Raw genomic sequence first — 13328 nt, 5'->3', positions numbered from 1 at the left:
ATTAACAGAATTTCATTCGTTTTTTTTTTTTGTTTTTGAAATGGGTTTCATTATGTTGCCCAGGCTGGTCTCGATCTCCTGGGCCCAGGTGATCCTCCACCTCGCCTCCCAGGTGCACCCCTGCTCTGTACTAACAAACCTTAAACCATGGCCCCAGCTGTCTTCCAGTCAGGTGCTCAGTATTCTGTAGTTCACATACTTAGGAGAGAAGACTGATTTTCAAGGCAGTTTGTGTCTGGTAATGTTAAGTAGTCTTTTCTGAAGCCCAGCCTACAAGCCTGCATTCTGTTGTTGGGTTTTTAACAGATTTATTGAGGTATAATTGACATTCAGTAAACTACATGTTTACTATATATAATCCAGTTATTTTTGTCAGGTGGATATGCCAGTGAGCCCAACATCCCAGTTGAGATGGCTTACATGTCCATCACCTGACAAGGATGTTCGTGACCCTCTGAGCCCTCCCCACACCCCACCACTCCCTCCCTAAGCAACCATTGGGCTGCATTCTTTCCCTGAAGATTAGTTCATATTTTCTAGAGTTTCACATAAGTGGAGTCATAGAGTAGATGTACTTTTTCCATCCAGCTTCCTTTGCTCATTTATTTTGAGATTCTTCCATATTGTTACAAATATTTAGAGCTACTCCTTTTCATTTCTGTGTATTATGCCATAATGTAACTGTATCACTGTTTGTGAATCCATTCACCTGTTGTTGGACTTTGGGTTTGGTCTGTTTGGAGCTTTTACAAAAAAGCTGCTATAAGCATTGTGTACAAATATGGGACATCTATTTTTTCTCTCTTGGGTAAATACCTAGAGTGGAATGGCTGGAGCATGTCATAGGTACTTTAATTTTTTTAAGAAAATGCCTAAAGATAGTCATCTTTTTATTTTAATTTCAAATTTTGAATTTAAATATTCTAATAGGTATGTGGTACTATTCATGAGTTTAATTTTCCTTTCTCTAATGACAAGTGACGGTGAGCATCTTTTCATGTGTTTTTTTGCCATCTGCATATATTTTTTGCCCAAGTAGCTGTTCAAATCAAACCATGTATCTGATAAAACTCTGTATCTAAAAATACATAAAGAACTCTCAATACCCAGCAATAAAAACAAGAAACAGCCAGTCCAGCTAGAAAATGAGCAAAAGAAATGAAAAGAACAAAGAGGATGTACAGATGACAAGCACATAAGATGTTCGTCATTAGCCAGTAGGGAAGTTCATCAAAACTTACAGTGAGCATGAGGGACGCAGCTCAGGGCTAGAGCACTGGCCCTGGGTTCAGTCCCCAGCACCACAAAAAAGCAAAACAATAAGTGTAATGAGACATCACTGCACACCAGAGTGGTCAGAATGAAAAAGAGCACCACCACCAAATGCTGGTTCTGAAGATGCAGAAAACGGAATCCTTTAGCCTTGCTGTTGGGAATGTAAAATGGTGGAGACACTCTGGGAAAAGAGTGCGGCATTTTCTTAGGAAAGTAAACGTGCTCAGCATTTGACCTAGTGATCATCCTCTTGTACGTTTATACTACGGAAAGGAGAAATCATGTTCACACTAAAACCACATTCACACCCACCTTTCCTAAATCCTGTTTACCTTTAAGACTGATCAGATCAGACGTCCTTGGAAACCCGTGCTTGAATGCCTTTGTATCCACACACCCTGATGTGGCACTTAGAGTTCACCAGATTTGAATCTTTGCTTTCTTTCCTTGCACCCCAATTGTGAGACCCTGGCAAAAGGGGCAGACTCTTACAATACCCAGTACAGTGCTTAACACAGTAGGTGCTCAATAATATTTATTGCTTTTAATTAACTTAGTTGACCCAAAGTAAATTTTGAAGAAATGGACGTGGAGTTGAAATACACACCTATACTTTATTTTTAAAAGCCTTCTTTATTATACCATTTAGTCACCTAATCTCTAGACCTACAGTGGTTTGTTTTGAATATAAATATTCCAGCATTCTGTTAAATCTTTTTCTTCTACTTTAATTTTCCTTCTAGAAAAATAAATTTCTTCTTAAACATTATCAATGCTGTTTATTGGGATGCTGAGGTTGAGTTATTATGGTAACATAAAAATAAATATCTTTCCCTTTCCCTAATCCTATAGCTTTTTGAAAGATTGCCAAGTTATTTTGATCTACAGAGGAGGCTGGTGCTTTTAGAAGATCAAATCAGCAGTCTGCTAGGCGGCATACAGGTCGTTTATATCGAAGAATTACAGCCAGTGTTGACACTTGAAGAATATTACTCTCTTCTCAACGTGTTCTATAGTAGGCTATTGAAAAGCAGGGCACCTTTTCACCCGCGGAGTCTCCGTGGCTTACAAATGATCCTGAACAGGTAAACTCCTGAAACAGACCAGCTGATTGATTCCCTTAGGTGGGTTGTGTGTGTAAGAGCATTAAGTTATTTTATTTTGCAGTGTGGTTCTTAGGAATTAAAGAAAGAACATCACTACTATGTTAGCAACCCTTTCTACACATGACAAAAGCCAACATGAGAGCATTGAAGAATTTGAATCTCTAGAACATTCTTTGAGTATATCGCCTCCTGCTGGGCAAAGTCAGTGGTGTGGAGAACTTCACAGGATTAAGCCAGTCACCCACACTGTGTACTATGCCTGCTCTGTGCTGGGTACTGAAATGCATTCTTGCTCCATCTCTCATTCTCCCCATGAAACAGGTTGCTTCTGCCATTTTACAGAGGACAGGCCTGGGGCTCAGAAGTACTCGGTAGTTCAAATAAAATGTCATTGGAGGTTTTAAGTCAGTGTTTTGTTTTGTTTTGTTTTGTTTTGTTTTGTTTTGTTTTGTTTTGTTTGCAGTGCTGAGGATTGAACCCAGGGCCTCGTGTTTGCAAGGCAAGCACTCTACCAACTGACCTAAATCCCCAGCCCAAGGTGGATTTTCTTGATAACTCCTTTTCAGTTCTCTGGCAGGGAGTGGAGGGGTCAGTGATTTTCCCTTAATATATGTTTCATTGCAGTGACAGATATGCTCCAAGTTTGCATGAACTCGGCCATTTCAACATCCCAGTACTCTGTGACCCAGCAAATCTCCAATGGTTTATTCACACCAAAGTGCAGCAGGCAAGAGAGAACATGAAAAGAAAGGAGGAGTAAGTACTGCTAGCTCTCTGTGAAGTCACGGGGTTCACTCTGGCTTTTAAAGAATCAGACACTCAGAATTCACAAATATGGGACATTAGAACTTAACAGGGCCTGGGCTCATTGGTACAGCACTTGCTTAGTGTGTGTGAGGCCCTGCATTCAATCCCCAGCACTGAAAAAAACAGTATGAAACTTCAGAAATTGACTAATCTGTGGGTATTCCATATTTTTTATTCCCCACCCACAAGAGATTGGATGTGGCTTGTTTTATAAGCATAATAACCTAAATCATATCACAATTTGAGAAGTAGGGCTTATACCTGTAATCCCAGTGGCTTGGGAGGCTAAGGCAGGAAGATCAAAAGTTCAAGGCCCCTCAGAATAAAAAAATGTTAAAAAGGTCTGAGGGTGTAACTTACTGTAAAGCACCCCTGGGTTCAGTCCCCAGTACCACAAAAAAAACTAAAGAACAGAAGAACAAGAGTATCCACTAGAAATTCTCCAGAGGGAAGAATGGCAGCAAGGGGGAAAGTGACTGGTACTTAACAGGAATCTTTATTGTCTAAAAAATTTTAAACTACTGATATGAAGAGAACTTCATCTGCATTTTAGTTACATTGAGAAATTTGACAATAAAATCGTTCTAGTTCATAAGCAGGCCTTTTTTATGTTGCTTGCACCTTTGAAGGAATCATATGATAGCCAGCAGTTTCCTGATTTGAGTGGTAAGATACTGCCCAGTAAGTTTGTCGTGTCTGCTGTGAAGAAAGGAGGGTATTAAATTCAAAAGATAGTCGTTGTTTCAAAGATGTTCCGTGGGGAAGTTTGCCCAGTGTGTGTTCGTTGGTTCATTCAGCCACCGTTTATTTTGACGGCTGTGTGCTGGGAACTGAGAGCCACCATGGACAGATGAAGACCTGGCCCTTGTCTTCCCAGAACGTTCCCTGTGGGAGATGTGACAGCTGAAATGTGGAGTGGTAGCTGAACCACAGGGTTGAGCTGAGCAGGAAGAGCCAAAGCTGATGCTCTAGACGAGGGATGAAGGGAAGGCCAGGGCAGAGGAGCAGGCTGGAAGCTGAGGAGAACAACTGTGCACCTGTTGGGGAGGGGCGTCTCAAGAGAGACCAGGAGGGCAGGGAGAGAAGTGGTGGTGGCCAGCTGACAATGCCCCGGAGAAGCTTTCACTCACACTCGGTCCTGACACACTGCCTCTGTCCAAAGCTAGGCTCATGAGATAAGAGAAAGGATGGCAGCTAAGAACGTGATGCTGTCCCTTTAATGGGAGATAAGAGACTCATTTTATGAATAAAATGAAAAAACTGCATCTCTCCATTTTGTTTGTGGAATTGGTGACAGTTCAGTCAGAGCTTCTCCTATGAACATCCTGCTTCCTGAGCGGTGTTGAGCGTTTGTGTTGGTGGGACGGTTCTTCTGAATTGCTCCTCTGCTCGAAGCCTGGGAAGCAGATCTAGGCAGCCCTCCGCAAAGGCTGGTCTTGGTGATTGCTCCTGAGCTTCCAGTCACTCAGGCAGATGAAAGCCCTGGAGTTCTCCTGATTCCTGGCCCATCCTCACAGACCCCTGGCCCGGCCTCTCAACCCCTCCTCAGAGTATATCCAGATTCCCACCACATCTCCATCCTCCACCCCCGCACCTGGACCACGTCTGCATGGTTGGGTGGTGCTCCTACGTGGTCCTCAAGCTTCCACGTATGTCCCCTCCCACCACCCCAGTCATTCTCATCCCAAGTGAACCTGGCAGAACAGTCCTCCCCGGCTGGGCCTGCAGGGCCCGTCTGCCCCCAGCCAGCTCCGCTTCTAGGACCCTGCCTGGCTCCTTTCACAGCAGCCCCGTCAGCCTTGTTGTCTCCCCAGCTCCCTGGGCATGCTTCCCTCCCTGGCCCGTGGCCACTGTGCTCACATCGCCTTCCTGGGACGCCTCTCCCAAGGTCTTCCTTACCCTGTCAGCTGGACTTCCCAAGTGACACGTGTATCAGTCCAGGTACAGCGGCGAGGGTGGAGCAAGGTGGAAGTCCCCACAGCCCCCACTAGAGCCCAAGACACCAGTTCTACCCCAGAGTTGTTTACTTTGTAGGCCTTAACTGAAGCCCTGACAGAGCCAGAGGGGAGACAGTGGAACCTCAGGCAAAGGGGAGGAAACCAGTGGGGCTGGGGGAGATGGGAGAGAGTGAGGAGTTCATGTCCTCAGCTCCTGATTTTGTTATGAGCTGGTTGGAGATCTTCAGAAATCACTACTGCCCAATGGGTAAACTTTAAGTGGCTCCTACAGCTGGGAGTTTTGTATTCTTTACTTTCTACTTTCTTCAGTCACTAGCAGCCACTAGATGAGGAAGAATAAGATCCCTTTAAATTATGCATTGATTAATTTTACCCCATTACTGCTAAAAAGATTGAACAAATATTTTTAGAGATACCTGTGGAAATAACCCAAGTACTACATGATATCTGTTGTCATGTCTTCTAAACATTATAATTTGACATTTATGGATGTCATTTTCAGTATTTAGAGAGTTACATCCCCAGTATGTAAGAATATGTTTATATTTTATGTTCTCTTATGTAATTATAACTTATGGCCTTATTACTTTTATTTCTCAATATAATAGGTTAAAGGTTATTGAAAATGAATTGATACAGGCTTCAACAAAGAAATTTTCTCTGGAGAAGTTATATAAGGAGCCCAGCATTTCTAGTATACAAATGGTGGATTGTTGTAAGAGACTTCTAGAACAATCACTGCCTTATCTACATGGGATGCACCTCTGCGTTTCACATTTTTACTCCGTTATGCAAGATGGAGACCTTTGTATTCCTTGGAATTGGAAGAATGGAGAAGCCATGAAGTAACACAGCAATCTTTTATTTTTTAAAGAGATTAGAAACTGTTAAACTTATTTAAATCGTTTGATATGACAGTATCATTTATGTATTACAAGAACAAAGTTCCTAACTGCTGCTTTAAAAGTATACTTCTAAAAATTAATTTCTTCAAGGAAACCTGTCTTAAAAAGGTTTTATCCCCTATTCTTATGATATTGATTGACAAGACTAGGTAAAATGGTATTAGAGTGAAAGAAAATATTTTTAGTGATATATATAATGAAGGATTCTCTGAGTCATATATTTTTATATGAGTGAATGTTGGTTTGGGGCTGAACAAGTATGTATGTAAGTATGAACAGGCCCCATACCCAGTACACCTCTGTAGTACTGGAGCCATTACTACATGTACCACAACACTGCTTTTCATAGTTCCATCTCATGGATGTATACACGTGTATTTTTCAGTAACAGATGGTTGATACCCAAAACAGATGATTGGTAGGTAGCAAAAATTAGATAACCAAATTTTGCGTAAGATAAAGAATAGAAGGGAAAAAAAACAAATACATATTATTATTATAGTATTAGAAGTGTGATATGTTTATTAAAAATCTTCAGTGGCAGACTTTAGTTTTAAACCCATAATTTCTCCTACCCATTAAAAAGTCATAAACGTTGGAGCTGGGATTACATAACTCATCAAGAGACAACGTGCTTAGCATGCATGAGTCCCTAGGTTCAGTCCCCAGAAAAAATAAATACTGTAATTCTTGGTAGCATGAAACCAAAAAGCAGATATTTTTGACTCATTCAATGATGTTCTAACTAGTTTTCATGGGCAAATACTATCCAAGAAAATCCTTGCTTGCTTCTCAGAGGGTTCTAGGAAGCAGCGTCAAGTATAAAATAGTTCAGGCCTTCCAGCCTTTCTCCCTCCCCTCCCAACCCCCACTGTCCAGTTCCTCCCAGTGTTGGAAGTCCTCTCTAGCTCTGGCCAGGTTAAAGCCTCTCTAGGGCACCTCTCATTCTTAGAAATAACTTAACCCCAAATGGGTTATGATGTCCGCAGCAAAGACACCAGTTCTCTAAATTCTGTACCTCTCCCTGCAGATCTCCCCTGAGATTCCTTAACCAGATCCAGAACCTCTCAGCCCATTTCTCAAGAGAACAAGGTAAATCCTGGTTTGGGACACCATTTTTATGACTCTTACTGCTCTAGAAATCAGAAAGGAATTATTTTCCATAGTGCATTAGAACATAAAGACGTTAAAGTGAGTTCTTGAAGTATGTTTTAAATTTATATAAAACATCAAATATTTAAGCAACTTCAGTGCAAATGTGTGTTCAAAAGTAGTATTGGTTTGTAATTGTGTACATCATCCCTTTTAATTCGTGCCTAACAACTTATATTCAGATTTTGTTTTCTAATAAAATAAGTGGTGTTGCCAGTAAAGATTTTCCAGAGCCAAATAATGGGAGTGAAAAATTCCTCAAAGTATTTATTGGAAAATTAGGTTTGGATTGTGCCATTTTTAAGATTAACTAATATAGAATCTTCAATACTAATGTTTTGAGTTGGATTTTGTCTCAGAACTCATTATTACATAATAAATAATACCTACATCAACCAGATAGCTGATATTTCAATTACTAGTAGTTTCTTTTGTGGTCGGTGGGGGGGCGAGTGTACCGGGATTGAACTCAGGGGCACTTGACCGCTGAGCCACATCCCCAACCCTATTTTGTATTTTATTTAGAGACAGGATCTCACAGAGTTGTTTAGCACCTCACTTTTGCTGAGGCTGGCTTTGATCTCACGATGATCCTGCCTCAGCCTCCTGAGCCACTGGGAATACAGGCGTGAACCACTGCGCCCGGCACTAGTAGTTTCAATTCTGTCCAATTAATAGTTTTCCAACTATGGCAGAATAAAAAAATGGCAACTTAATGTAAAAGGGAAAACTCCAACCACTGAGAACTAGCACCTGTATTTATAAAGCCTCAAGGAGAAATGGTCTCCAGCAGGACCTAGCTCCAGATCACAGCTTAGGCTGTCCTGAGGGAGAGCTGGGTCCTGGCCTCTCTGGGAGCTGCACCCTCTGGCCTGCTATCCAGCAGCATCTCTCCAGGCTCTTCTTCCTCCCTCCTACAAAAGCCTCCACCTCCAGGTAGCTTCCTTGAGCTACTAAAAGGGTGGTAGACTTTGATGAGTGGGTAGGTAGGATAAGAGGTTTCAGGGCCGCCTCACCTTTGGAATCTCTAGATTAGGTCCTTGGGGTAAACCCACCCAGCTCAGGTCACTGCAGTGACCCCACTTCTTCCATACTAACTGCCTGTTTCATGGAGTCTGCCACTTCACCCCCAGCTGCCCTGGAAAATTCTGCCTAGGCTTCCCTTGAGCAAATCAGCCAAATCAAATCAGTCCAATGGAAACTCATGGGCCCTCAAGGCTCCTCTGTTGGGGACTAGCCACAGGCCAGGGATGTCACAGATGCATCAGGTGAGGCCTGGCTGTCACATGCTTGGCTTATTCCAAGATCACCCCCTTACCAGTACCACCTGACATCAGATGCAATGCAGATCCCAACCTGGTCCCCTCTGACATGGTGGGTCACTGCAGGTGACCATCCCATGGCCCAAGAATTGGCCCAAGTCCTAGGAGATCCTAAGTTAGTCCCAGTGGCTCCACATGCTCAGTGGCCTGGGCAAAGCCCACTGCTATCCTGGCCCTGATCTCTCCTCCTATAAAAGGAGACACCAGAGATTGTTTGTGGAGGTTCTGTCCACCCTGAGCAAGTCTGTCCCAGGAAGCCAGAATCCTTCCATGGGTGGTCCTTGGTCACCAGTCCATGCACCCTTCCCTCCTTAGCAGCTGTGAGGACAGAGAACGAGGTGGGACAGCCAGTCCTCCAGACAGGCGAGACAGCTCAGTGAGAGTACAACCCTCCTCCTCCCCTGAAGCCTTTGCAACTACAACCTGGTTCCTTGGCCACTCAAAACCCTTCCCCCATGGTGACTTACCTGTAATGCAGCATTTTAGGAATTTTTCCCCCAAAGTTGTTGATGTGTTGCATGTGAAAAAACTAAGACCTAAAATAAGGAAAAGACTTATCCAAACCCTTCAGATTGTAGCAGACAGGAGAGATGGCACTGGAACCCACGTGTCCTGTGGCCAGGAGAAGGATCTAAGCAGGAGAAGCACACCAGCTCTAGGCAAGCCTACCACCAGGTATTTGATCTGGAGCCTATCAGCCCTGTTCCCTTCTGCTCCAAGAAAAGCCAGGCAGCACCCTTGGTCCTCACCTCCTTTAGCCAGGGCATGGGGTGTGCTGAGACCACACAGGTACCTGTGAGCATCATATGCCACATCTGCCCCAAGGTGCCCATCACAGGCAGCTCATTTGGGGGAAGCTGGCTCAGCACAGGATGAGGCCCAAGCTGGAGGGGCCATCAGACTTCCCCAGGATCCACTGTCAAATCCAAATCTTCAAGAGGTAGAGTTTTTCATTTTCTCATTTGTCACTACCACAGGCACTGGCCTAGACCTGGAGTCTGTGTGCATGAGCCTGAGGATCTGTAGGTCAACAGGACAAGCAGCAAGACCTTGGGAAGGACATTGTGACCATGGAGTGGAGACCAATCCTAGTGCCTCACTTTTATTTGCACTCCAGAACTCAGGATTTTTAAATTTGGGGGTAAAATCATTAATCTTTTCCTTTCTCCTTAGTCTCCCAAAAAACAGGGAGGTCCTAAGCACTGGTGACACAGCAGGGACCAATCAGAAAGCTGTTGTGAAGAACTGACATTAGGGCCTGAGCATCATTTAGCTGTGCCTTGGTGCATTAGTCTACAATAGCTGAAATAAATTACAAACTAGGTGACTTTAAACAGCAGCAATTTATTCCCTCACAGTTCTGGAGGCCAGAAATCTGGAATCAGGTGTCAACAGGGCTACTCTCCCTAAAGTTTCTGGAGAAGAGTCCCTTCTTTGTCTCTGTAAGCACAAATAACAGAGATAGGAACAAAGCTCACAGATAAGCACTTTCTTTTATTCAGCAGTGGAGTCAGGCATCAGTGGGGCTCGCTTTCTGGGTAGAAAATGGCCCCCATTTACAGAAGGTCTGTGTTTCATAGGTTACAATGAGGGTGGCTTAATCATTGGAGACTGAAGCAGAATGTGTCGGTTGGGCAGTCAGGAAAAAGTTGTAAAAAGTCCCAAACTTCTTTTTACTGGCTCCCAGCCAGAACTCACTGTTTATCTTCTTCCCTGGGATCCATTGTCACCCGGAGCTTTGCTATTTGCTTTTCTCCTTCCAGGACTCATCAGTAATGGGAAAGGGTGAAAGTCCAGGGCCTGGCACTCAGTCCCTTCGGGACTCCTTGTTACTGGGAAGGATTCATGTTTGCCTTATTCTCTCTCCCTCCCTCCCTCCCTCCCTCCTGGGTCACATTGTCTTGGGGGTTGTCATTTTGTATATCCTTCAACCTCTGCCAGCCTTTCAGCTGTGGGCACTCCTTAACTTACAGCCCGATCACTCTAGTCCCTGCCAGTCATCGCGGCATCTCCTCCTTTTCTCTGTATCCTCTGTGTGTCAGTCTCAGAAACTCTCTCTGCCTCTCATTAGAAAACACGGAGGGCCACCAGATAATCCAGGATAAGCACCTCTTCTCAAGAGCCTTAACTTTGCCATATAATCACAAACCTCGCCATGTAAGGTAATGTCACCAGTTCCAGAGACTGGGACATGGTTGTATCATTTTGCAGGCCACCATTGAAGCCCCCATACCCAGTAACTTGGGATCACCAGTACAAACCTTGCTTTGTTGTATTCTGCCCTTGCAGGCCTTTGCAGAGAGAACCCACCATTGGGCATCATGTTAAGTCCATCTGAGATCTCAGCAGGATCTCTTCCTACATGAACATCATTTCACATTCACTCACATCCCCCAAATTAGGGTCTCTCAGAAGTGCCAACCAAATTGAGCCAGGCCTATTCTTCAGGTTAGCGCTAGCCTCTTACCTTTCTAATTAGCCAACTGTGAGCTTTTCTGTGCTGGGTCCTTTTCTTTGCTCCTTGACTGCTGGGTTCCAGGACCCACATGTACATAGGACCCATGTGGCTCGCCCATGTCCCACCCGAAACCTCCCAAGTCTGTCCACACAACTCTGGCACCATCTTGCCTGGAATTCTGACCTGGAGACTCATTGTAGGCTCTGCGCTTGAGCAGCAGAGCGGGAGGGAGCATTTCCCATGAACAGAGGAGCAAAGCTGGGAAAGAGCTGACCTGAGAGCAACAGGACTGCAGTCCCCTTCTGCCCTGAGTACTGCCTGCAAAAGCCAGGACGGTTCAAGCTGTGCACCAGGGACACTAGGCCTGTGGGTCTCACTTATCCAGAACTGTTCTCATCCTCATCAAGGGGGTCTCCTTCTGGCCCTGGATGGAAACTAAACACATTGCTTTGACTCCAACATCAGAAATGGATTACTGAACCACGATGAGTTAAAACATCAAGATAGCTTGGGAAGTAAAGAAAGTTCTAGAAGACACTGTCAAAATCTAAGTCAACTTTATATTAGGTTGAAAGCAAGTGGCAGGCTCCTCAGAACCCTGGGAGATTCCTGTACTTCTGGGGCTCGTGGCAGATGGGCCCTCACAGAGGTACAGGTATGGGCAGGTGGTTGCTCTGGCTATGATGCTCAGAAAGGTGCTTAAAGGGTGTGGTGGACAAATGCTCCCAGGGTTCAAAAGGCAAATCTGTTTATTCCCAGTAAGGGCATTTTTCAGCTTGCCGGTGAAGGCCAAGGTGGGAGAAGGGCTGGGACAAAACGTGGCCATTTGGAGCTGGGGAGCTGGTCCAAGGGGTCTGCGGACTGGTAGAGCCCCTCCTGGGGTTCAGATGGTGACAGGGATTACACGTGGCAGATAGGGACAGAGGGGCTGGTCCAAGGGGTCCGGGGACTGGCAGAGCCCCTCCTGGGGGTGAGATGGTGACAGGGATTGCTGCGAAGGGAGGGGGGCTTCTTACTCTAGCTTTAGTCTGGCTGGGGGCTGGTGTAGATGGCAGGAAGTTTCTAGAGTCCGGGTCTTTCAGCGAAGCCTCGAGAGGGTGTGGAGGGGGTGGAGGGGCAGGCCTTTGCACTGTGGTGGTGGCCAGGCCCGGGGGCTTGGGAGGGGCCGCCTGAGCGCCCCTGTGTTGGGCTGCGGTCGTCTCTCCTTTCTCAGCAGCTGCAGGTGCTTTGGGCTTCGTGGGTGGGTAGGTGATTTCTCCAGTTACCTCATTTACCCAGAAAAATGTATCTAGAGGTTTCTTCCCCTGTCCAAATTGACTCCTAAACATATCTAAAAGGAAGAAAAAGTAGACAACACAGGTGCACCTTCTAAGCCGCCACCGTTGGAGTGGCAGGTCAAAGGCAGCGGGAGGCACCTGGGCACCCACAAACGTGCACCTGCACCAAGGCCTACCTGTCCCGAGGCCCGTTCTTCACGGTGTTCCAGAAATCTTCTTACGACCAGTAACGGGTCCAGTTGGAAAGAGCTGGTGAGGGTTGGGGATGTAGTCTAGTGGTAGCTTGGCCAGCATATGTGAAGCCCTGGGTTCAATCCCCAGTACATTTCCCTCCTCCACCTCGACCACTTCCCCACCAAAAAGGGGAGCTGGTGATATAGCTCAGTAGTAGAGCACTTGCCTACCATTTTGGGGTTCAATCATGGGGGTGGGGTGGGAACCAAAATCATGTTGGTTTTGCAAAGCCTGAGGCAGTGTTACCAAGCCAGCTTGCTGGACTCAAGGTCAGCAACACTGTGAGAAAATAAATGCAGCTACATCCCAAGCAGCTACACCTGTGATCCTTTGTTACAGCAGCAAAAGGAAATTCTGCTGTCCCAGAACCAGGCAAAGAGCATTTGCCCATCATCCCCTGGAGGTCACCAGGCCATGGGAATGTCATCACATTCTGCAGGGATTCCCAGAATCAGGATGACTGGAGTAGGGGCATGAGTTGAACAGGTAGGGCTGCCAGGAATGGGAGAACTGGACAGGTAAAAAAGGTTTGCGTCTCACCTGTCAGAAGATTCTGGGGTGGAGGAGTCTGTGGAGGGAACTTCCAAAGAGTAGGAAGGCACTAGAAGGCTGGGGGCTCCTAGCAACCTGACCTTTATTATGTAAAGCATCCCACCCTATCCAAGCCTGGATTCCACCAGAGGATCTCGGCCCACTCCAGGATGGACACACACACACACACACTGCTCCAGTGCTGTCTGTCCATCTTGGTACCTGCTGTTCCCAGCCTGGGGGTGTCCCTGACATTGTCCTTCCCTTCCCATAGCTCTGACAGTTCCATCACATGGTCCCACA

The 13328-nt window shown here is 45.5% G+C and overlaps 1 protein-coding gene across 7 annotated transcripts in view; it reads left to right on the top strand.

Annotated features, from left to right (window-relative positions):
- The window catches only part of TCAIM (T cell activation inhibitor, mitochondrial), a 34771-nt gene extending 27143 nt beyond the window's left edge, over positions 1-7628 (top strand). For 5 of the 7 annotated variants that reach the window (XM_079116375.1, XM_079116374.1, XM_079116373.1 and 2 more), the window contains 4 exons: positions 2128-2360; positions 3006-3137; positions 5755-5991; positions 7082-7628. In XM_079116375.1, coding sequence (XP_078972501.1) covers positions 2128-2360; positions 3006-3137; positions 5755-5991; positions 7082-7175 — 696 coding nt within the window. In that variant the 3' untranslated portion in view covers positions 7176-7628. Of the gene's footprint in view, positions 1-2127; positions 2361-3005; positions 3138-3985; positions 4978-5754 lie in introns of those variants that run through there. The other 2 variants (XM_079116377.1, XM_079116378.1) reach the window with 2 other exon arrangements.
- Positions 7629-13328: the final 5700 nt, after the last annotated feature.

This window comes from Sciurus vulgaris (genome assembly GCF_902686455.1).
Source record: "Sciurus vulgaris genome assembly, chromosome: 16".
Taxonomy (NCBI): Eukaryota; Metazoa; Chordata; class Mammalia; order Rodentia; family Sciuridae; genus Sciurus; species Sciurus vulgaris.
The sequence above is the reverse complement of the archived record's forward strand: the minus strand, read 5'-3'. Positions and strand labels throughout refer to the sequence as shown.